Source organism: Cucurbita pepo, chromosome 4, assembly GCF_057944985.1.
Source record: "Cucurbita pepo subsp. pepo isolate OVF chromosome 4, ASM5794498v1, whole genome shotgun sequence".
Taxonomy (NCBI): Eukaryota; Viridiplantae; Streptophyta; class Magnoliopsida; order Cucurbitales; family Cucurbitaceae; genus Cucurbita; species Cucurbita pepo.
Window position 1 is genome coordinate 3,017,859 of NC_141801.1, and position 24,605 is coordinate 3,042,463.

Genomic DNA, 24,605 nt, shown 5'->3' on the forward strand with positions numbered 1-24,605 from the left:
AACCTTTTTGAACACTAACCAACAAGAACCCGAGTGTCTGTTGATAAGATTTATTGGGTAACACTCGTTCTTAATCCATTCGAGTTTAGGGTTTAGATATTCCAAAATTAGTTCTTAATGATTGGAATTCCATATACATTTAGGTTCGAACAAATCAAACAAAGTTTTCAGAGACAATGATATGCGTTAAAAGTCTGAAGTTGGTTTGGCTAACTTGTTTGTCCCATTACGTATCGTCATCAGTCTCATGATTTGTAAAACACGTCTGTTAGAGAGAAGTTTCCATACCCTTCTAAAAATTGCTTCACGGGAATCAAGAGGTTGATCATGAGTTTATAAGTAAAGATCTCCATTAGTATGAACCCTTTTGGAAAAAACAAAAGTAAAGCCATAAGATCTCATACTCAAAGTGGATAAATATGATACCATCGAGTAAGGTCGTAGTTTCTAACAGTTACACTATCTCAAATTGTTATCACAACTTTCTTACCGACCCGAAATATACGTCCGTATACAAATCTTGCAAAACCAAACATGTTTATCTAAATATTTTAGTAGATATCCTTAATTTTATACATCTAAAAATTTCGTCCATTTAAATGTAAAGAGATTTGGCGGCTGAAGGTTTAAAAAACAAAGAATGAAACCTCTAGAGAGTTCATGCATGGTTGTATGTATCACATAACTTTGTGTACACGAAACAGGAAAAGGGAAGGAGAAAACAGCGTAGCTTTAGGGTTGAATGAATGCCTTGAGCTCTTCATTGTCGTGTTTTTGGTGGCTGCATACCCAACTCTGTTTGTGTAAGCCCTAAGCCACTTATATTATGGATATACACAAATACTCTCTTTCATCCCATTATTTCATATTGTTTACGCTACTCCCTATGTTTGCACTCATAATAAATCCCCTAAACCAAAGCGACGGCATACCTTATCTCTTTATTTTCATACTTCATTCACTCTTTTCTTCCATCATCCTATAAATACCATCACTAACCTCTCCACTCCACAAATACCAAACCATATTCATAAACACACACCCAAAATGTCGATTCTTAGAGCCTTTCTTCTTCTTTTCTTTCCTTTTATGTTCCTTAATTTTTCGAGTGCAATTGTTGTCTTCTCAAATAATGTTGTGAGTTTAGGAGCCAAACCCGATGGCAAATCTGACTCAACGAAAGCATTTGAAACCGCATGGGCTAATGCATGTGGCTCAATGAGACCAACCTCTATATATGTTCCACCGGGAAGATATTACCTTCGTAGTATAACGTTCAATGGGCCGTGCAAGAATAATGCAATTTTCATACGCATTGATGGCACTTTGGTGGCTCCATCAGACTATAGGGTTATGGGCAATTCTGCAGCTTGGATCTTGTTCAGACGAGTTGATGGAGTAACTATCTCAGGTGGCATTTTTGATGGTAAAGGAAGTGGGTTATGGGCATGCAAGAACTCGACCAAGACTTGTCCTAGTGGGGCCACGGTATGAAATTTAACCTCATTATTAATCTACTCTCTCTACGATAAATAATTAGCACTTTCATTTATTTAGTTCATTACATCATGCAGACAATTGAAATCTCCAACTCGAAGAATGTAGTGCTTAGTGCATTAACATCACTCAATAGTCAAATGTTCCATATAGTCGTAAATGGTTGTCAAAATATCAAAATGAAAGGACTTAAGGTCTTGGCTTCTGGCAATAGTCCCAATACTGATGGTATTCACGTACAACTATCATCTGATGTAACTATACTCAACTCCAAGATAGGCACGGGAGATGACTGCATATCCATCGGTCCTGGGACCTCTAACTTGTGGATTGAGAATATTGTTTGTGGGCCAGGTCATGGAATAAGGTATGTTCAATTATTATTATTATATTCAAAATTTGTATGTGAAAAAATAAAAACCTAAAACTTATAGGTAAATATGTTTGGTCGGTTTTGTAGCATTGGAAGTCTAGCAAAGGACTTAGAAGAGGCTGGAGTGCAGAATGTGACCGTTAAAAAAGCTTTATTTTCACGCACCCAAAACGGGGTGAGAATCAAGGCATGGGGTAGGCCAAGCAATGGGTTTGTTAAGAATATTCTCTTCCAACATATTGTTATGGACAATGTTCAAAATCCAATTGTTATTGACCAAAATTATTGTCCAAGTCACAAAGGTTGTCCGGGTCAGGTAATATACATAATTTGTAAGCAATTCAAATGGACTTTCAATTTACGGCTCTTGATCATATTTCGATTGTTAACCCTTCTTTAAATTTCCTCTTTTTTGCATCAAATAGGCTTCGGGAGTCAAAATTAGTGACGTGACATACCAAGACATTCATGGAACATCAGCCACTCAAATTGCAGTGAAATTTGATTGTAGTCCAACAAATCCATGCAGTGGAATAAAAATGGAGGACGTAAAACTTTCTTATAAGGATCAAATAGCTGGAGCGACGTGTAGCCATGCAGGAGGAACAACTACCGGTCATGTTGAACCGAGTAGTTGCTTGTAGGGAAACTTAATGTATTTGCATCTCTAGCATGTGGCCTTGTGTGTATGTAGTTCGGCTACCACAAAATATTTGTTTTATGAGCGAGAGAAGCCATTATTTCTATTCTTTGTATGGTAAGTTTGTGGATGTATATGTAAAAGAAAACAATAAATCAATTTTTTTTTTTTTTTTTTTTTTTTTGTTCAAGTTTAGTCTAAGTTTGTTATCTCTTTGTTTATTGCACATGGAGTTTACTCATTAGGCACGTCTCACTCTCTCTCATGCCTCATTCTTTGTTTTCTCCCATTTGGTCGGGTGAAGAAGGTGACTATGATTTGGGTTAAGATTTGGATCAAAATTCTGAATCCAGATTTTACACTTGATCATCCCGTCGTTACCAACAACATGGTTGGATTCTTTACTCAACGACATGATTCACATGATCAGGACTGAAATAAAATCAGAGTTGCCACGCTCCAGCACATATAGTTCTCCATCTCTTTTACCGGTTGCCACGATACTTCTTATTTGATGATTCTAGATAGTAAGAAGATTATTAATAAATGTAACAGAGAGAGGAAGATCAGAGGTTAATTTACTAATGGAAAGAAGATTTTTAGTGAGATGAGGGACAACCTAGACATCTAATAAGTGAATATTTGGAATAGGAGAAAGAGTACCGGCGTGGGTAATGGGTAGAGATTCACCGTTTCCTACGATAAGAAAATCTTTACCCGTGTAATTTTTAGACTGATCCAAAATAGATGGGTCAGTCGTGTTATGGGCCGCAGCCCTAGTATCCAGAAACCAATCAGCAGCATCGGATTCAGCAATAGAACAAGACGTGTTGAAGGCTTCAGCAAGATGAGCATGAGTAGAATCAGGTCGAACATGTCGTTGGTTGCAGCGGTCATCATAATGGCCCTCTTTGCGGAATATTTGGCAGTGAGGTGGTCGACGACCCTGACTTGAGTGGGTTCGTCCTCGATTGGAAGAGTTGTTTTTGTGGAAATAAGAACGACCTCGCTGATTGCTAGAGGAAGCAGGGTGGCTTTCATGTGTGCGACCACGATTAGTGGCTGTGAATGCTGTAGGAGTGGAGTCAGTGGACTCAAGGGAGCGCTGAAACAACTTAAAACTTTCAGCTTTAGAGACTAAATCTACAAAACAGGGGATAGGGGTGAGAGCCATCTGACCAATAGAAAAAGCTAAAAAATCGGTGCCGAGTCCAAACCAGTGCACTTTATCAATGTCCTCGACGGGTCTGTCAATGGCATGAAGTTGGTCACAAATTGTTTTGAAGGTACAAGCATACTCAGTAATAGGTTTGGTGCCACGTTTTATCAGCTGCAAGTCATCCTTGAGTCTTAGTTCACGAGCTTTCGAATGATGGCTGAACGTAGTTTCCAACGGAAGCCAAACATCACGTGTACTAGAGAGACCAACGACGACAGCAATGGCTTCCTAGGTGAGAGAGGAGAGCTGGAGACAGAGAAATCGTTGATCGGCTGCTCTCCACGCCAAATATTTAGGGTTGAGTGTTGAGAAAGTTTCTGGTTCATAGCGAGGCATAGCCTAGTATGTCTTGACTCTCAAGGAGAGGGAGAAGTATATTTTTCCAAAGAAGATAATTGAAGGAAGAAAGTTTGATGGTGATCATATGGATTAGAGTGCTGAAAGGAAGAAGATGATAAAAGGATTAGGGTTGTTAAACTGAAAGGGCTCTGATACCATCTAAATGTTTGCTGAAACATCTCTATTTATAATCATTTACAAAAGAGAGAAATATGGTAAATTACAAATAATATAGAAAGAACAATAGAAGGAAAGAATATTAAATGAATACAATATATTTGCCTTTAATAAGATGGCAAATATGATAAGCAGTAATATAAGGCTAATAAACGGTCAACTATCCTTAACACGAAAATATTCACATAGACCAATACAAGTTCTTCCGTATGTTTTGTCTTTGTCCACATACATCATAGGAAAATTCACAAGAGGTCACTCAAAGATAAAATTACTTTAAATAAAGCACACTTAACTATGAAGTTTCTATTATTGAACCACCAAACAGGACCTAGCGACTTTAAGTTCTTTTACATTTTTCTTAGTTATCCTATACTCATGATCTTTCTCATTCATGGGTGGTCTATGTTTATTCATGTACTCCCTCCTTTACTCAAGTATTACATGTCGGTCTTAATTTTCATAATAATTTTAAAAGTAGGGTATGGTTGAGTTGGGTTATAATCCTAGTTATAGACTCTCATTGCTTATTTCTCCTAGTAGGTTTCCACGGCTTTCTCTCGTCTCTAGGAAGTTCGGGCTCACCCCTTCCAGCACTCTAAGCTACTTTGTAGGTCTCGAAGTTCTAATTAATTCCTCATTAATCGTCTACCTGTGTAGTCTCTAATTCTTCTTTGAGACTAATTTAAGGCGCCAGGACACACTCAATAGAAGTGTTCGTCCTAAACCACCTATCCACGTAGTCCCAGATCTCTTTCAAGATCAATTTACGAAGTTGCGGTGTCGACCTTGACATATTCCTACACTCAATAGGGGTTCTCATCCTAATACCTACTCATGTAGTCCCTAGTCCTTCTTCAGAACTGGTTTAATGGGATCACACGTCGACCCTAACCTGAATCTACACTTGATAGCAACAACTTCGAAATTCTAGTAAGCTACTTTATGTAAAAGGCAAAAAAAAGATCTCAGTCAAACTATTTTCCTTTGGTGAGTGGAGAGACAGGACACTCTTCTATTATTTCTCTGTCTTATGCCTTTTTTTCTCTTCTTTTAAACATCAGAAAAAACAACATATTTAAGCATTCTCATGCTCTTCTAAAACTCAAATAATAGAAGCACGTGATCTTTAACAGGGGTTAGCTCCTTAGACTAAAACAATCCCTGAGTGTACAAAGGTCTAACCTCTGATCGCTCATGATCCTGGAGTGTGAGGTCTATTGAAACGTATGAGCATTCTCATGCTCTTCTAAAACTAAAATAATAAAAGCACGTGATCTTTAAGAGGGGTTAGCTCCTTATACTAAACCAATCCCTGAGTGTATAAAGGTCTAACCTCTGATCGCTCATGATCCTGGAGTGCGAGGTCTACTGAAACGTATGGACCTGATTCTACATGTAAACCCACTAGCTATAGCACCCTAATCTTAAATGAGTTCTTACATGCATGCACTACTAGACAAATATTTCTATCAACTGTCTACAGGACGTCAAACGTGTTCTGCCCGTTCATACATGTATATGAAAGGGATATTCCTACCAACAGCTTGATGCATGGAAATGCAACGAGATTTGGCGGCTGAGGGTGTAAAGTAAAAAGAGGGAAACCTGTCGAGTACATGCATTGTTGTGTGTATCACAATACTTTTTGTAGACGAAAGAGGAAAAAGGAAGGAGAAAACAGCGTAGCTTTAGGGTTGAATAGCTTGGGCTGTTCATTGTCATGTTTTTGGTGGCTGCACGGCCAACTCTGTTTGTGTAAACCCTAAGCCACTTGGATTATGGATATACACACAAATACTCTCTTTCATCTTATTATTTAATAATTCCCTTGTTTGACAACTTCTTTTCATGTTGTTTACGCTACAAACTATGTTTACCTCATAATAAATCAAAGCAGACCCCTTTCAAATCCTCTCAACCAAAGCGACGGCATACCTTATCTCTTTATTTTCATATTTTATTCACTCTTTTCTTTCATCATTCTACAAATACCATCACTAACCTCTCCACTCCACACCATCATTTCATTCTATTTTCCTTCTCTTTTCTCCCAAATACCAAACCATATTCATAAACACACACCCAAAATGACTATTCTTAGAGCCTTTCTTCTTCTTTTCTTTCCTTTTATGTTCCTCTATTCCTCCTCTGCCATTGCCTTCTCAAATAATGTTGTGAGTTTAGGAGCCAAGCCCGATGGCAAATCTGACTCAACGCAAGCATTTGAAACTGCATGGGCTAATGCATGTGGCTCAATGAGACCAACCTCTATTTATGTTCCACCAGGAAGATATTACCTTCGTAGTGTAACATTCAATGGGCCGTGCAAGAATAATGCAATTTTCATACGCATTGATGGCACTTTGGTGGCTCCATCAGACTATAAAGTTATTGGCAGTTCTGCAGCTTGGATCTTGTTTAGAGGAGTTGATGGAGTAACTATCTCAGGTGGAGTTCTTGATGGTAAAGGAAGTGGGTTATGGGCATGCAAGAACTCGACCAAGACTTGTCCTAGTGGGGCCACGGTATGAAATTTAACTTCATTAATCCACTCCCTCCTTCACTTCATAAACAATTAGCCCTTTCATTTATTCAATTCATCACATGTTTATGAGTCTATCATATAATTATGCCCTTTAAGATAAGTTTTTTTTTTCTTCTTATGCTTTATTTATGCAGACAATTGAAATCTCGAACTCAAAGAATGTAGTACTTAGTGCATTAACATCACTCAACAGTCAAATGTTCCATATTGTCGTAAATGGTTGCCAAAATATCAAAATGAAAGGACTTAAAGTCTTGGCTTCTGGCAACAGTCCCAATACTGATGGTATTCATGTACAACTATCATCTGATGTGACTATATTCAACTCCAAGATAGGCACGGGAGATGACTGCATATCCATCGGTCCTGGGACCTCCAACTTGTGGATTGAGAATATTGTTTGTGGGCCTGGTCATGGAATAAGGTATATTCAATTATTATTATTATTATTATATTCAAAATTTGTATGCAAAAAATAAAAACGTAAAACTTATAGGTAAATATGTTTGGTCGATTTTGTAGCATTGGAAGTCTTGCAAAGGACTTACAAGAAGCAGGAGTTCAGAATGTGACTGTTAAAAAAGCTTTATTTTCACGCACCCAAAATGGGGTGAGAATCAAGGCATGGGGTAGGCCAAGCAATGGGTTTGTCAAGAATATTCTCTTCCAACATATTGTTATGGACAACGTTCAAAATCCAATTGTTATTGATCAAAATTATTGCCCAAGTCACAAAGATTGTCCCGGCAAGGTATTACATGACTATGAACTTTCATTTTATGGTACTTAATTAATCATATTATGAATCAAATTCACTCGAATAGATTGTTGACCTTTCTTTAAATTTCTTTTCCTTTGCATCAAACAGGCGTCGGGAGTCAAAATTAGTGATGTAACGTACCAAGACATTCATGGAACATCAGCCACTCAAATTGCAGTGAAATTCGATTGCAGTCCAACAAACCCATGTAGTGGTATAAAAATGGAGGATGTAAAACTTTCTTATAAGGATCAAATAGCTGGAGCGACGTGTAGCCATGCAGGAGGAACAGCTACCGGTAGTGTTGAACCGAGTAGTTGCTTGTAGGGAAACTTATATGATGAAACTTAATGGATTTGCATCTCTAGCATGTGGCCTTGTGTGTATGTAGTTTGGAGGCTACCATGACAAAATATTTGTTTTATGAGCAAGGAAAGCCATTATTTCTATTCTTTGTACGGTAAATGTGTGGATGTATATGTGAAACAAAACAATAAATCAATTATTTTTTTTTTTATTGAAGTTTAAGTTTGTTATCCTTTATTTGTTTATTGCACATGGAGTTTACTCATTTGGCACGTCTCACTCTCTCTCATGCCTCATTCTTTGTTATCTCCCATTTGGTCGGGTGAAGAAGGTGACTATGATTTGTGTTAAGATTTGGATCAAAATTCTGAATCCAGATTTTACACTTGATCATCCCGTCGTTCTCAACAACATGATTAGGTTCACTACTCAACGACATGATTCACATGATTTAGGCGAGTATGTCATAAATCATATGAAGTACGTAAAGATTTGTTTTTAAGGATTGAAATAAAATCAGAGTTGCCGCGCTCCAGCACATATAGTTCTCCATCTCTTTTACCGGTTGCCACCACACTTCCTATTTGATGATTCAGGAAAGTAAGAAGATTATTAGTAAATGTAATAGAGAGAGGAAGATCAGAGGTTAATTTACTTATGGAAAGAAGATTTTTAGTGAGAAAGGACAACCAAGACATCTAATAAGTGAATATTTGAAACAGGAAAAAGAGTACCGGTGTGGGTAATGGGTAGGAATTCACCGTTTCCTACGATCAAAAAATCCTTACCCGTGTAATTTTTAGACTGATCCAAAATAGATGGGTCGGCGGTCATATGAGCCGCAGCTCCAGTATCCCGAAACCAATCAGCAGCATCGGGTCCAACAATAGAACAGGACGTGTTGAAGGCTTCAACAAGGTGAGCATGAGTAGAATCAGGTCGAACATGCCGTTGGTTGCAGCAGTCATCATAATGGCCCTCTTTGCGGCATATTTGGCAGTGAGGTGGTCGACGACCCTGACTTGAGTGGGTTCGTCCTCGATTGGAAGAGTTGTTTTTGTGAAAATAAGAACGACCTCGCTTATTGCTAGAGGAAGCAGGATGGCTTTCATGGGTGCGACCACGATTAGTGGTTGTGAATGCTGTAGGAGTGGAGTCAGTGGACTCAAGGGTGCGCCGAAACAACTTAAAACTTTCAGCTTTAGAGACTAAATCTACAAAACAGGGGATAGGGGTGAGAGCCATCTGAGCAATAGAAAAAACTGAAAAATCGGTGCCTATGGCATGAAGTTGGTCACAAATTGTTTTGAAGGTACGAGCATACTCAGTAATAGGTTTGGTGCCACGTTTCATCAGCTTCAAGTCATCCTTGAGTCTTAGTTCACGAGCTTTCGAATGATGGCTGAACGTAGTTTCCAACGCAAGCCAAACATCACATGGAGTAGAGAGACCAACGACGACAGCAATGGCTTCCTAGGTGAGAGAGGAGAGCTGGAGACAGAGAAATCGTTGATCTGCTGCTCTCCACGCCAAATATTTAGGATTGAGTGTTGAGAAAGTTTCTGGTTCATAGCGAGGCATAGCCTAGTATGTCTTGACTCTCAAGGAGAGGGAGAAGTATATTTTTCCAAAGAAGATAATTGAAGGAAGAAAGTTTGATGGTGATCATATGGATTAGAGTGCTAAAAGGAAGAAGATGATAAAAGGATTAGGGTTGTTAAACCGAAAGGGCTCTGATACCATCTAAATGTTTGCTGAAACCTCTCTATTTATAATCATTTACAAAATAGATAAATATGGTAAATTACAAATAATATAGAAAAAACCATAAAAGGAAAGAATATTAAATGAATACAATATATTTGCCTTTAATAAGAGGGCAAATATGATAAGCAGTAATATAAGGCAAATAAACGGTCAACTATCCTTAACACGAAAATATTCACATAGACCAATATAAGTTCTTCAGTATGTTTTGTCTTTGCCCACATACATCATAGGAAAATTCACAAGAGGTCACTCAAAAGATAAAATTACTTTAAATAAAGCACACTTAACTACGAAGTTTCTATTATTGAACCACCAAACAGGACCTAGCGACTTTAAGTTCTTTTACATTTTTCTTAGTTATCCTATACTCATGATCTTTCTCATTCATGGGTGGTCTATGTTTATTCATGTACTCTCTCCTTTACTCAAGTATTACATGTCGGTCTTAATTTTCATAATAATTTTAAAAGTAGGGTATGGTTGAGTTGGGTTATAATCCTAGTTATAGACTCTCATTGCTTATTTCTCCTAGTAGGTTTCCGCGGCTTTCTCTCGTCTCTAGGAAGTTCGGGCTCACCCCTTCCAGCACTCTAAGCTACTTTGTAGGTCTCGAAGTTCTAATTAATTCCTCATTAATCGTCTATCTGTGTAGTCTCTAATTCTCTCAACCAAAGGACTGAAATAAAAGCATAGTTGCTGCGCTCCAGCACATATAGCCCTCCATCTCTTTTATCGGTTGCCACCACCCTTCCTGTTTGACGATTCTGGATAGTAAGAAAATTATTAGTAAATGTAATGGAGAGAGGAAAATCAGAGGTTAATTTACTGATTGAATGAAGATTATGAGTGAGATGAGGGACAACCGAGACATCTAATAAATGAATATTTGGAACAGGAGAAAGAGTACCGGTGTGGTAATGGGTAGGGATGCACCGTTTTCTACGATCACAAAGTCCTTACCCGTGCAATTTTTAAACTTATCCAAAATAGATGGGTCGGTGGTCATATGGGCCGAAGCCCCCGTATCCATAAACCAATCAACAGCATTGGGTCCAGCAATAGAATAAGACGTGTTGAAGGCTCCAGCAAGGTGAGCATGAGTAGAATCAGTTCGAACATACTGTTGGTTGCAGCGGTCAGCATAATGGCCCTCTTTGCAGCATATTTGGCAATGAGGTGGTCGACGACCCTGACTTTAGTGGGTTCGTCCTCGATTGAAAGAGTTGTTTTTGTGGAAATATGATCGACCTCGCTGGTTGCTAGAGGAAGTAGGGTGGCTTCCATGGGTGCGACCATGATTAGTGCCTTTGAATGTTGTAGGAGTGGAGTCAGTGGACTCAAGGGGGCGCTGAAACAACTCAAAACTTTCAGCTTTAGAGACTAAATCTACACAACAGGGGATAGGTGTGAGGCCAACTGAGCATTAGAAAAAGTTGAAAAATCGGTGCCGAGTCCACGAAGGAACTAGTGCACTTTATCAATGTCCTCGACGGGTCTGCCAATGGCATGAAGTTGGTCACAAATTGTTTTGAAGGCACGAACATACTCAGCAACAGGTTTGGTGCCACGTTTCATCAGCTGCAAGTCATCCTTGAGTCTCAATTCACAAGCTTTCGAATGATGGTTGAACGTAGTTTCCAACGCAAGTCAAACATCACGTGCAGTAGAGAGACCAACGACGATAGCAATGGCTTGCTCGGGGAATGGTGATCATATGGATTAGAGTGTTGAAAGGAAGAAGGTGATAAGAGGATTCGGAAGCCATAGGGAAGAAAGGATAAGTGTTGTTAAACCGAAAGGGCTCTGATACCATGGAAATGTTTGCTGAAACCACCCCATGTGGTGAAAGTTCTCTATTTATAATCATTTACAAAATTGAGAGATATGGTAAATTATAAATAACATACAAAGGACAATAAAAGAAAAGAATAATAAATTAATACAATAGATTTTCCTTTAATAAAATGGCAAATATGTAAGCCGTAATACAAGGCAAATAGATGGTTAACTTCCTGTAACGGTCAATGGTTAACTTCCTGTAACGGTCAACTATGCTTAACAGGAAAAATATTCACATAGACCAACACAAATTCTTCGGTATGTTTTGTCTTTGCCCACATACATCATAGGAAAATTCACAAGAGGTCACTCAAAGATAAAATTACTTTAAATAAAACACACTTAACTATGAAGTTCCTATTATTGAACCACCACACGAAGATGCATTTAGCTAGTATATGTAGTTACTTTTAATTTTTTTAAATTTTTCTTAGTTATCCTATACCCATGATCTTTCTCATTCAAGTGTGGTCTATGTTTATTCATGTACTCCCTCCTTTACTCAAGTATTACATGTCCGTTGAGATCTTATTTCCTTAATTTTAATAGGCAGCAAATATCAAATATTCTTAATTTTCATAATAATTTTAAAAGTAGGGTATAATTAAGTTGGGTTATAATCCTAGTTGTAGATTCTCATTGCTTATTTCTCCTAGTAGGTTTCCACGGTTTTCTCTCGTCTCTAGGAAGTTCGGGCTTACCCCGTCCATCACTCTAAGCTACTTTGCAGGTCTCGAAGTTCTAATTAATTCCTCATTAATCATCTACCTGTGTAGTCTCTAATTCTTCTTTGAGTCTGATTTAAGGTGCCACGACATCGATCTTGTCCCGTTCCTACACTTGATAGAAGTGTTCGTCCTAAACCACCTATCCACGTAGTCCCAAATCACTTTCAAGATCGATTTACGGAGTTGCGGTGTCGGCCTTGACATATTCCTACACTCAATAGGGGTTCTCATCCTGACACTACCCGTGTAGTCCCTAGTCCAACTAGGAATGGTTTACGGGTTTGCCCGTCTCTACACAAAATAGGAATCCCTATCTTGAGCTTACTACTCATGTAGTCCCTAGTCTTTCTTCAGAATTGGTTTAATGGGATCACGACGTCGGCCCTAGCTTGAATCTACACTCAATAGCAACTCAACTAGTTTGAGAATTCTGGTAAGCTACTTTAATCGTCTTTAGATGTCATGGAGGTCTACTAGGTTCGTTGGGGCGCCCAAGCGGTTTAAACTCCATATTTCAATTTTGGGACGTTTGAGGTTGTTAGTGAAGGAATGAGTGATTGAATGGTTGATCAGAAGATTATATTATTAAGAGCAAGAAAGCTCTGTATATATACGGAGAATAGAAAAGGAAAGTTTTAAAAAGTCTGCTAGAAATGTGAAAAAAAAAATCTGCTAACAAAACAGTAAACAAACAAAACTAATTAACTCCTAACTATTCCTAACTACAGGGAGACTTATTCAAAAACATTAACACAAAAATATCAACGGACAACAATCTAAAACACGTGATCTTTAACACTCCTCCTTGTTTAGATGCTGCAAACTCCAAACTTTTTCCTGAAAACTTCAAACTTGCTAAGGGGCAGAGGTTTGGTAAGGACATCTGCAATTTGATCTCCATATTTGTAGTAACAAAGAGTCACATCACTACTCTTTTGAACTTCTCGAATAACTTGATGCTCAAATGCTTAGCTTTTCCATGAAAAATTGGATTATTAGAGATTGCAATAGCAGCTTGGTTATCAACTAGTAGCTCAGTGTTTTGTTTTGCTCCAAGTTTAGATCAACGATAACTTTCCTTAACCAGAGAGCTTGATTAACTGCAGTTGTTACAGCTATAAATTTTGCCTCAACAGTGGATTGAGCTACAATTTCTTGCTTTCTTGAGCGCCAAGAGAACATGCCTGATCCATGACAAAAACAATAGCCAGATGTACTCTTCATGTCATCGATTTAGCCACCCCATCACTATTAGAGAAGCCAATCAGCTTCATTTCCTTGTGCTTTAAGAACTTCACTCCATAATTTCAAGTCCCCTTGATGTATCTGATAACTCTCTTGCAGCTTTCATGTGAGTCTCATTGGGACAATGCATGAATCTGGAGAGAATACTTACGACATTTAAGATATCAAGTTTGGTTGATGTTAAGTACATCAAACAACCTACCAAACTCAAAAACTCAGCTTCATTAACTTTGGTAGAACCATCACCTTTGACGAGCTTCTCTTTTTTATTTATAGGAGTATTCATTGATTTGCAATCTTCCATCAAGTATCTCCTTTGTATATGTTCTTTGACAAATGAACACTTCATCTTGGGTTTGTTTGATCTCAATGCTAAGGAAATATGACATCAAACCAAGTCTGTCATTTCGAAGACCTTTTTTATTTCCAGTTTGAACGGGTGAATTTGCTCAAGATTGCTTCCTATAATTAATAAGTCATCTACGTAAAGAGAAATGACTAAAGTACTTGTACCTTCATGCTTGACATAGAGTGTGAGTTCAGATTGACTTTTCTGAAAGCCAAGACCAACAAAATGATCATCAATTTTACTGTACCATGTTCACGAAGCCTGTTTCAGATCGTATAGAGCCCTTGTCAGCAAGTAGACTTTATCTTCATTGCCTCTACTCACAAAACCTTCAGATTGCTCGAAAAAAATTTCTTCTTGCAAGACTCCATTTAAGAATGCAGATTTAACATCTAACTGGAACATTTTCCAACTCTTTTGAGCAATAAGAGCAAGCAATAATCTTACCGAACCTGGTAACAGGTGCAAATGTTTCTAAATAGTCAACTCCAAAAACTTGCGCATCTCCCCTCACAACAAGTCTTGCTTTGTATTTGTTTACTGAACCATCAAGATTTAGCTTTGTTCTGAACACCCATCTTACTCCAATTATCTTTCTGCTTAGAGGTCGATCAACCAACTCCCAGGTTTTGTTTTTCTCGATCATCGAAAGCTCCTCCTGCATTGCAACCATCCAATTTTGACTGTTTTTTGCATCATGGAACCCTGAAGGTCACAAATAGCTACATTACACCTTTGATAAATATCAGACAGCAACCTTGTACCTCTGACAAGTGCATCATCAACCAAAGCATCTTATCGTTCATCTTCAAACTCTTCTAACATGCTACCAAAGTTTAAATTTTTTGGTGCATTAGAAATTTGATTCACCTTCGTCAGTTCTTCCCAATTCCATTGCTCATTTTAAGCAAAGTGAACATCTCGATTCACAATAACATGACTAGTTTGTGGTTGAAAGCCTCTATAAGCTTTGGATATAGTGTTATACACAACAAAGATGCCAACTTCTGCCTTTTTGTCAAGCTTATCACGCTTGACCTGTGAAATGTAAGTGAAACAAAGACACCCAAATACTCTAAGAAACTTTAAAGAAGGTTTGTAACCATACTAAGCTTCAAATGGTGTCAAGTCCTTCACAACTTTTGTTGAAATTCGATTTTGCAAGTACACAACATTGTTTAATGCTTCTCCCCAAAAACGTTTTAGAAGATTCTTCTCATGAAGCATGCATCTTGTCATCTCCATTATGAATCTGTTACTCCTTTCACTGACGCCATTCTGTTGAGGAGTGTATGGTGCTGTCAATTGATGTTCAATTCCAGCCTCTTCAGAAAACTTGTTAAAAGTTTCTGAAGTGTACTCCTTGCCATTATATGATCTTATAGTCTGCATCAAGCATGCACTTTCATTCTCAACTCTGGCTTTGATTTTCAAAATACACCTGCAACTTCTGACTTTTGCTTTAGCAAGAAGATCCAACACATTCTTGTTAAATCATCAATAAAAACAATGTAATAAGATTACCATTTAATGATGGTGTTCGCTGAGGACCACAAAGATCAGTATGAACTAGTTGCAGCTTTTTCGAGGCTCTCCATGCCTGTTTAGGAAAGGGTTGCCTATGTTGCTTCCAAAAATTACAAGCACGACAAAGAGGCATGAAGCAAACCTCAATGATGAAAGTGACCAAGTCTTTTGTGCCAAATCTCAGTGGCACTAGCTCTGGATATAAAGGCTATCTGCTGTTTTTCTATCGGATTTAGAGCAAAGCTTTTTCCTTTCATTTCTACATTGAACAAGTCTTTGCCACTAGCGTATCTGATCAAGTACCGCTTATTCTCAAACAACACTTTATAGTCTTTATCAAGTAACTGACCAACACTTATGAGATTTTGATTAATTTTAAGTACAAATAAAACATCTGGAATAAATTTTGTACCTTCATAGCTTGTTATAGCTACGGTGCATTTCCCCTTGACTTCCAAGTGTTCACCATTGCCAATCCTCTCTCTTGACTTAAGTGTCTCTTAATTCCTCAAAAAGCTCATTGTCATATGTCAATTTGTGCTCGCTTGATTATTTGCCTGAGAAACAAGTGACCACAAACAATTGATCTTCTTCTTCTTGATCAGTTACTTGTGCATCTACTTCTTTCACCTAACCTTTGACTTTACAGATCACAGCTTCATGTCCAAGTTGATTGCATTTGGAGCATTTCGCGTCAGGTCTTCTCCAACACTTGTATGGTGGATGATCTTTCTTCTCAGAATGACAGCAAAGTGGGTAGGATTTTTTGGAACCTCCTCCTTTTGTCTTCTGATAATTGGCAGATGAATTTCCATTCGTCGATTGGTTTTTGAAAATTTTCTTTATTTTATACATGTTGTTGTCTTGATGTTTAACAGGTAAGGCACCTTCAATCACCCCTTCTTGCCTCATAGACCTCCTTTGCTCTTGTGCTTGTAAAACATTCAAGAGCTTTATACGAGAAATATCTGACAGGTCTTTGGTGTTCTCTAGAGTAATAATGGTGGCTTCAAACTTCTCTAAAACAGTGACCAGCAGCTTTTCAACAATCCTGGAGCCATTTAACACAGAACCAAGCAATCTCACCTTGTTGGCAATGCTGAGAAGTCTGTCAGAGTACTCTTTCACCGACTCAGACTCCTTCATCTTCTGCAACTCAAAATCCCTTATCAAATTCAAGTCTTTCATTCTACGAATCCTCTCATCTCCTGCATATTCAACCTTGAGGTAATCCTAGATTTCTTTTGTTGTTTTGAGGGACATTATTCGCATGGAGATCATTTGAGATACAGCTGCAAATAGGCAAGCTTTTACCTTTGATTTTCTTGTCTTCTTTTCCTTCTGTGCTTTGATTTGTGCTATAGTAGGATTTGCTGGAAGCCTTGAGGTAATCCTAGATTTCTTTTGTTGTTTTGAGGGACATTATTCGCATGGAGATCATTTGAGATACAGCTGCAAATAGGCAAGCTTTTACCTTTGATTTTCTTGTCTTCTTTTCCTTCTGTGCTTTGATTTGTGCTATAGTAGGATTTGCTGGAAGTGGAGGGACCTCGTAATCCTCTTCTACTGCTTCCCAAAGATCCAAAGCCACCAGATAAGTCTCCATACGAACTTCCCACATTTGATAATTGTCTCCATTGAAGACGAGTGGTGCAACAGCTGAAAAATTTGATTCTCCTTCCATTTTGATCTCACAGATCCCTTAAGAAGAATGCTCTCGTACCAATTTGTGAGTGAATGAATGAGTTATTGAATGGTTGATCAAAAGATTATATTATTAAGAGCAAGAAAGATCTATATAGAGAGAGAGAATAGGAAAAGAAAGTTTTAAAAAGTCTGCTCTGAATCTAAAGAAAATCTAGTAACAAATCGGTAAACAAACAAAACTAATTCAACTTCTAACTATAGGGAGACATATTCAAAAACATTAACAGAAAAATGCTAACTGACAGCAATCTAAAACACGTGATCTTTAAGAGGGGTTAGCTCCTTAGACTAAACCAATTCCTAGGTGCACACAAGTCTAACCTCTGATCGCTCATGATCCTGAAGTGCAAGGTCTACTGAAACGTATGAACCTGATTGTACATGTAAACCCACAAGTTATAGCGCTCTAATCTTAACTGAGTTCTTACATGCATGCACTACTAGAAAAATATTTTTATCAACTGTCTATAGCACGTCAAACGTGTTCTCCCCTTCATACATGTACATTAAAGGGATATTCCAACCAAAAACTTAATGCATGGAAATGTAACGAGATTTGGCGGCTGAAGGTGTAAAGTAAAAAGAGGGAAACCTGTCGAGTACATGCATTGTTGTGTGTATCACAATACTTTTTGTGCACGAAAGAGGAAAAAGGAAGGAGAAAACAGCGTAGCTTTAGGGTTGAATAGCTTGGGCTGTTCATTGTCATGTTTTTGGTGGCTGCACGGCCAACTCTGTTTGTGTAAACCCTAAGCCACTTGGATTATGGATATACACACAAATACTCTCTTTCATCTTATTATTTAAAAATTCCCTTGTTTGACAACTTCTTTTCATGTTGGTTACACTACAAGCTATGTTTCCCCTCATAATAAATCAAACCAGACCCCTTTGAAATCCCCTAAACCAAAGCGACGGCATACCTTATCTCTTTATTTTCATATTTTATTCACTCTTTTCTTTCATCATTCTACAAATACCATCACTAACCTCTCCACTCCACACCATCATTTCATTCTATTTTCCTTCTCTTTTCTCCCAAATACCAAACCATATTCATAAACACACACCCAAAATGACTATTCTTAGAGCCTTTCTTCTTCTTTTCTTTCCTTTTATGTTCCTCTATTCCTCCTCTGCCATTGCCTTCTCAAATAATGTTGTGAGTTTAGGAGCCAAGCCCGATGGCAAATCTGACTCAACGCAAGCATTTGAAACTGCATGGGCTAATGCATGTGGCTCAATGAGACCAACCTCTATTTATGTTCCACCAGGAAGATATTACCTTCGTAGTGTAACATTCAATGGGCCGTGCAAGAATAATGCAATTTTCATACGCATTGATGGCACTTTGGTGGCTCCATCAGACTATAAAGTTATTGGCAGTTCTGCAGCTTGGATCTTGTTTAGAGGAGTTGATGGAGTAACTATCTCAGGTGGAGTTCTTGATGGTAAAGGAAGTGGGTTATGGGCATGCAAGAACTCGACCAAGACTTGTCCTAGTGGGGCCACGGTATGAAATTTAACTTCATTAATCCACTCCCTCCTTCACTTCATAAACAATTAGCCCTTTCATTTATTCAATTCATCACATGTTTATGAGTCTATCATATAATTATGCCCTTTAAGATAAGTTTTTTTTTTCTTCTTATGCTTTATTTATGCAGACAATTGAAATCTCGAACTCAAAGAATGTAGTACTTAGTGCATTAACATCACTCAACAGTCAAATGTTCCATATTGTCGTAAATGGTTGCCAAAATATCAAAATGAAAGGACTTAAAGTCTTGGCTTCTGGCAACAGTCCCAATACTGATGGTATTCATGTACAACTATCATCTGATGTGACTATATTCAACTCCAAGATAGGCACGGGAGATGACTGCATATCCATCGGTCCTGGGACCTCCAACTTGTGGATTGAGAATATTGTTTGTGGGCCTGGTCATGGAATAAGGTATATTCAATTATTATTATTATTATTATATTCAAAATTTGTATGCAAAAAATAAAAACGTAAAACTTATAGGTAAATATGTTTGGTCGATTTTGTAGCATTGGAAGTCTTGCAAAGGACTTACAAGAAGCAGGAGTTCAGAATGTGACTGTTAAAAAAGCTTTATTTTCACGCACCCAAAATGGGGTGAGAATCAAGGCATGGGGTAGGCCAAGCAATGGGTTTGTCAAGAATATTCTCTTCCAACATATTGTTATGGACAACGTTCAAAATCCAATTGTTATTGATCAAAATTATTGCCCAAGTCACAAAGATTGTCCCGGCAAGGTATTACATGACTATGAACTTTCATTTTATGGTACTTAATTAATCATATTATGAATCAAATTCACTCGAATAGATTGTTGACCTTTCTTTAAATTTCTTTTCCTTTGCATCAAACAGGCGTCGGGAGTCAAAATTAGTGATGTAACGTACCAAGACATTCATGGAACATCAGCCACTCAAATTGCAGTGAAATTCGATTGCAGTCCAACAAACCCATGTAGTGGTATAAAAATGGAGGATGTAAAACTTTCTTATAAGGATCAAATAGCTGGAGCGACGTGTAGCCATGCAGGAGGAACAGCTACCGGTAGTGTTGAACCGAGTAGTTGCTTGTAGGGAAACTTATATGATGAAACTTAATGGATTTGCATCTCTAGCATGTGGCCTTGTGTGTATGTAGTTTGGAGGCTACCATGACAAAATATTTGTTTTATGAGCAAGGAAAGCCATTATTTCTATTCTTTGTACGGTAAATGTGTGGATGTATATGTGAAACAAAACAATAAATCAATTATTTTTTTTTTTATTGAAGTTTAAGTTTGTTATCCTTTATTTGTTTATTGCACATGGAGTTTACTCATTTGGCACGTCTCACTCTCTCTCATGCCTCATTCTTTGTTATCTCCCATTTGGTCGGGTGAAGAAGGTGACTATGATTTGTGTTAAGATTTGGATCAAAATTCTGAATCCAGATTTTACACTTGATCATCCCGTCGTTCTCAACAACATGATTAGGTTCACTACTCAACGACATGATTCACATGATTTAGGCGAGTATGTCATAAATCATATGAAGTACGTAAAGATTTGTTTTTAAGGATTGAAATAAAATCAGAGTTGCCGCGCTCCAGCACATATAGTTCTCCATCTCTTTTACCGGTTGCCACCACACTTCCTATTTGATGATTCAGGAAAGTAAGAAGATTATTAGTAAATGTAATAGAGAGAGGAAGATCAGAGGTTAATTTACTTATGGAAAGAAGATTTTTAGTGAGAAAGGACAACCAAGACATCTAATAAGTGAATATTTGAAACAGGAAAAAGAGTACCGGTGTGGGTAATGGGTAGGAATTCACCGTTTCCTACGATCAAAAAATCCTTACCCGTGTAATTTTTAGACTGATCCAAAATAGATGGGTCGGCGGTCATATGAGCCGCAGCTCCAGTATCCCGAAACCAATCAGCAGCATCGGGTCCAACAATAGAACAGGACGTGTTGAAGGCTTCAACAAGGTGAGCATGAGTAGAATCAGGTCGAACATGCCGTTGGTTGCAGCAGTCATCATAATGGCCCTCTTTGCGGCATATTTGGCAGTGAGGTGGTCGACGACCCTGACTTGAGTGGGTTCGTCCTCGATTGGAAGAGTTGTTTTTGTGAAAATAAGAACGACCTCGCTTATTGCTAGAGGAAGCAGGATGGCTTTCATGGGTGCGACCACGATTAGTGGTTGTGAATGCTGTAGGAGTGGAGTCAGTGGACTCAAGGGTGCGCCGAAACAACTTAAAACTTTCAGCTTTAGAGACTAAATCTACAAAACAGGGGATAGGGGTGAGAGCCATCTGAGCAATAGAAAAAACTGAAAAATCGGTGCCTATGGCATGAAGTTGGTCACAAATTGTTTTGAAGGTACGAGCATACTCAGTAATAGGTTTGGTGCCACGTTTCATCAGCTTCAAGTCATCCTTGAGTCTTAGTTCACGAGCTTTCGAATGATGGCTGAACGTAGTTTCCAACGCAAGCCAAACATCACATGGAGTAGAGAGACCAACGACGACAGCAATGGCTTCCTAGGTGAGAGAGGAGAGCTGGAGACAGAGAAATCGTTGATCTGCTGCTCTCCACGCCAAATATTTAGGATTGAGTGTTGAGAAAGTTTCTGGTTCATAGCGAGGCATAGCCTAGTATGTCTTGACTCTCAAGGAGAGGGAGAAGTATATTTTTCCAAAGAAGATAATTGAAGGAAGAAAGTTTGATGGTGATCATATGGATTAGAGTGCTAAAAGGAAGAAGATGATAAAAGGATTAGGGTTGTTAAACCGAAAGGGCTCTGATACCATCTAAATGTTTGCTGAAACCTCTCTATTTATAATCATTTACAAAATAGATAAATATGGTAAATTACAAATAATATAGAAAAAACCATAAAAGGAAAGAATATTAAATGAATACAATATATTTGCCTTTAATAAGAGGGCAAATATGATAAGCAGTAATATAAGGCAAATAAACGGTCAACTATCCTTAACACGAAAATATTCACATAGACCAATATAAGTTCTTCAGTATGTTTTGTCTTTGCCCACATACATCATAGGAAAATTCACAAGAGGTCACTCAAAAGATAAAATTACTTTAAATAAAGCACACTTAACTACGAAGTTTCTATTATTGAACCACCAAACAGGACCTAGCGACTTTAAGTTCTTTTACATTTTTCTTAGTTATCCTATACTCATGATCTTTCTCATTCATGGGTGGTCTATGTTTATTCATGTACTCTCTCCTTTACTCAAGTATTACATGTCGGTCTTAATTTTCATAATAATTTTAAAAGTAGGGTATGGTTGAGTTGGGTTATAATCCTAGTTATAGACTCTCATTGCTTATTTCTCCTAGTAGGTTTCCGCGGCTTTCTCTCGTCTCTAGGAAGTTCGGGCTCACCCCTTCCAGCACTCTAAGCTACTTTGTAGGTCTCGAAGTTCTAATTAATTCCTCATTAATCGTCTATCTGTGTAGTCTCTAATTCTCTCAACCAAAGGACTGAAATAAAAGCATAGTTGCTGCGCTCCAGCACATATAGCCCTCCATCTCTTTTATCGGTTGCCACCACCCTTCCTGTTTGACGATTCTGGATAGTAAGAAAATTATTAGTAAATGTAATGGAGAGAGGAAAATCAGAGGTTAATTTACTGATTGAATGAAGATTATGAGTGAGATGAGGGACAACCGAGACATCTAATAAATGAATATTTGGAACAGGAGAAAGAGTACCGGTGTGGTAATGGGTAGGGATGCACCGTTTTCTACGATCACAAAGTCCTTACCCGTGCAATTTTTAAACTTATCCAAAATAGATGGGTCGGTGGTCATATGGGCTGAAGCCCCCGTATCCATAAACCAATCAACAGCATTGGGTCCAGCAATAGAATAAGACGTGTTGAAGGCTCCAGCAAGGTGAGCATGAGTAGAATCAGTTCGAACATACTGTTGGTTGCAGCGGTCAGCATAATGGCCCTCTTTGCAGCATATTTGGCAATGAGGTGGTCGACGACCCTGACTTTAGTGGGTTCGTCCTCGATTGGAAGAGTTGTTTTTGTGGAAATATGATCGACCTCGCTGGTTGCTAGAGGAAGTAGGGTGGCTTCCATGGGTGCGACCATGATTAGTGCCTTTGAATGTTGTAGGAGTGGAGTCAGTGGACTCAAGGGGGCGCTGAAACAACTCAAAACTTTCAGCTTTAGAGACTAAATCTACACAACAGGGGATAGGTGTGAGGCCAACTGAGCATTAGAAAAAGTTGAAAAATCGGTGCCGAGTCCACGAAGGAACTAGTGCACTTTATCAATGTCCTCGACGGGTCTGCCAATGGCATGAAGTTGGTCACAAATTGTTTTGAAGGCACGAACATACTCAGCAACAGGTTTGGTGCCACGTTTCATCAGCTGCAAGTCATCCTTGAGTCTCAATTCACAAGCTTTCGAATGATGGTTGAACGTAGTTTCCAACGCAAGTCAAACATCACGTGCAGTAGAGAGACCAACGACGATAGCAATGGCTTGCTCGGGGAATGGTGATCATATGGATTAGAGTGTTGAAAGGAAGAAGGTGATAAGAGGATTCGGAAGCCATAGGGAAGAAAGGATAAGTGTTGTTAAACCGAAAGGGCTCTGATACCATGGAAATGTTTGCTGAAACCACCCCATGTGGTGAAAGTTCTCTATTTATAATCATTTACAAAATTGAGAGATATGGTAAATTATAAATAACATACAAAGGACAATAAAAGAAAAGAATAATAAATTAATACAATAGATTTTCCTTTAATAAAATGGCAAATATGTAAGCCGTAATACAAGGCAAATAGATGGTTAACTTCCTGTAACGGTCAACTATGCTTAACAGGAAAAATATTCACATAGACCAACACAAATTCTTCGGTATGTTTTGTCTTTGCCCACATACATCATAGGAAAATTCACAAGAGGTCACTCAAAGATAAAATTACTTTAAATAAAACACACTTAACTATGAAGTTCCTATTATTGAACCACCACACGAAGATGCATTTAGCTAGTATATGTAGTTACTTTTAATTTTTTTAAATTTTTCTTAGTTATCCTATACCCATGATCTTTCTCATTCAAGTGTGGTCTATGTTTATTCATGTACTCCCTCCTTTACTCAAGTATTACATGTCCGTTGAGATCTTATTTCCTTAATTTTAATAGGCAGCAAATATCAAATATTCTTAATTTTCATAATAATTTTAAAAGTAGGGTATAATTAAGTTGGGTTATAATCCTAGTTGTAGATTCTCATTGCTTATTTCTCCTAGTAGGTTTCCACGGTTTTCTCTCGTCTCTAGGAAGTTCGGGCTTACCCCGTCCATCACTCTAAGCTACTTTGCAGGTCTCGAAGTTCTAATTAATTCCTCATTAATCATCTACCTGTGTAGTCTCTAATTCTTCTTTGAGTCTGATTTAAGGTGCCACGACATCGATCTTGTCCCGTTCCTACACTTGATAGAAGTGTTCGTCCTAAACCACCTATCCACGTAGTCCCAAATCACTTTCAAGATCGATTTACGGAGTTGCGGTGTCGGCCTTGACATATTCCTACACTCAATAGGGGTTCTCATCCTGACACTACCCGTGTAGTCCCTAGTCCAACTAGGAATGGTTTACGGGTTTGCCCGTCTCTACACAAAATAGGAATCCCTATCTTGAGCTTACTACTCATGTAGTCCCTAGTCTTTCTTCAGAATTGGTTTAATGGGATCACGACGTCGGCCCTAGCTTGAATCTACACTCAATAGCAACTCAACTAGTTTGAGAATTCTGGTAAGCTACTTTAATCGTCTTTAGATGTCATGGAGGTCTACTAGGTTCGTTGGGGCGCCCAAGCGGTTTAAACTCCATATTTCAATTTTGGGACGTTTGAGGTTGTTAGTGAAGGGATGAGTGATTGAATGGTTGATCAGAAGATTATATTATTAAGAGCAAGAAAGCTCTGTATATATACAGAGAAAAGAAAAAGAAAGTTTTAAAAAGTATGCTAGAAATCGACAAAAAAATCG

General features: G+C 38.2%; 4 protein-coding genes across 4 annotated transcripts; 3 read left to right on the forward strand and 1 right to left on the reverse strand.

Moving 5' to 3' along the window:
• The first annotated feature begins 1,047 nt into the window (after positions 1–1,047).
• Positions 1,048–2,514, forward strand: LOC147792786 (polygalacturonase-like). Its single transcript, XM_087123120.1, has 4 exons — positions 1,048–1,488; positions 1,575–1,864; positions 1,958–2,186; positions 2,296–2,514. The coding sequence occupies exons 1-4, from the start codon at positions 1,048–1,050 to the stop codon at positions 2,512–2,514; spliced, it is 1,179 nt and encodes a 392-aa protein (XP_086979246.1).
• Positions 2,515–3,129: 615 nt separating this feature from the next.
• LOC147792787 (uncharacterized) lies at positions 3,130–4,641 on the reverse strand. Its single transcript, XM_087123121.1, has 2 exons — positions 4,600–4,641; positions 3,130–3,957 (listed from the first exon to the last, which is right to left on the reverse strand). Exons 1-2 carry the CDS (start codon positions 4,639–4,641, stop codon positions 3,130–3,132), a joined length of 870 nt encoding a protein of 289 aa, XP_086979247.1.
• A 1,652-nt stretch (positions 4,642–6,293) lies between these two features.
• LOC111793940 (polygalacturonase-like) lies at positions 6,294–7,973 on the forward strand. The gene is made up of 4 exons (XM_087123487.1): positions 6,294–6,773; positions 6,928–7,217; positions 7,316–7,544; positions 7,662–7,973. The coding sequence occupies exons 1-4, from the start codon at positions 6,336–6,338 to the stop codon at positions 7,878–7,880; spliced, it is 1,176 nt and encodes a 391-aa protein (XP_086979613.1). The 5' UTR covers positions 6,294–6,335; the 3' UTR covers positions 7,881–7,973.
• A 10,126-nt stretch (positions 7,974–18,099) lies between these two features.
• LOC147792788 (polygalacturonase-like) lies at positions 18,100–19,057 on the forward strand. Its single transcript, XM_087123122.1, has 3 exons — positions 18,100–18,537; positions 18,692–18,981; positions 19,054–19,057. Exons 1-3 carry the CDS (start codon positions 18,100–18,102, stop codon positions 19,055–19,057), a joined length of 732 nt encoding a protein of 243 aa, XP_086979248.1.
• Positions 19,058–24,605: the final 5,548 nt, after the last annotated feature.

Coding starts and splice junctions, on each gene's coding strand:
- LOC147792788 (XM_087123122.1), top strand. CDS start 18,100: ATGACTATTCTTAGAGCCTTTCTTCTTCTTTTCTTTCCTTTTATGTTC. Junction 18,538..18,691: donor CTTGTCCTAGTGGGGCCACG/GTATGAAATTTA, acceptor TTATTTATGCAG/ACAATTGAAATCTCGAACTC.
- LOC147792786 (XM_087123120.1), top strand. CDS start 1,048: ATGTCGATTCTTAGAGCCTTTCTTCTTCTTTTCTTTCCTTTTATGTTC. Junction 1,489..1,574: donor CTTGTCCTAGTGGGGCCACG/GTATGAAATTTA, acceptor TACATCATGCAG/ACAATTGAAATCTCCAACTC. Junction 2,187..2,295: donor ACAAAGGTTGTCCGGGTCAG/GTAATATACATA, acceptor TGCATCAAATAG/GCTTCGGGAGTCAAAATTAG.
- LOC111793940 (XM_087123487.1), top strand. CDS start 6,336: ATGACTATTCTTAGAGCCTTTCTTCTTCTTTTCTTTCCTTTTATGTTC. Junction 7,218..7,315: donor GGGCCTGGTCATGGAATAAG/GTATATTCAATT, acceptor TCGATTTTGTAG/CATTGGAAGTCTTGCAAAGG. Junction 7,545..7,661: donor ACAAAGATTGTCCCGGCAAG/GTATTACATGAC, acceptor TGCATCAAACAG/GCGTCGGGAGTCAAAATTAG.
- LOC147792787 (XM_087123121.1), bottom strand. CDS start 4,641: ATGAATGAGAAAGATCATGAGTATAGGATAACTAAGAAAAAT. Junction 3,958..4,599: donor ATAGGATAACTAAGAAAAAT/GTAAAAGAACTT, acceptor TCTCTCACCTAG/GAAGCCATTGCTGTCGTCGT.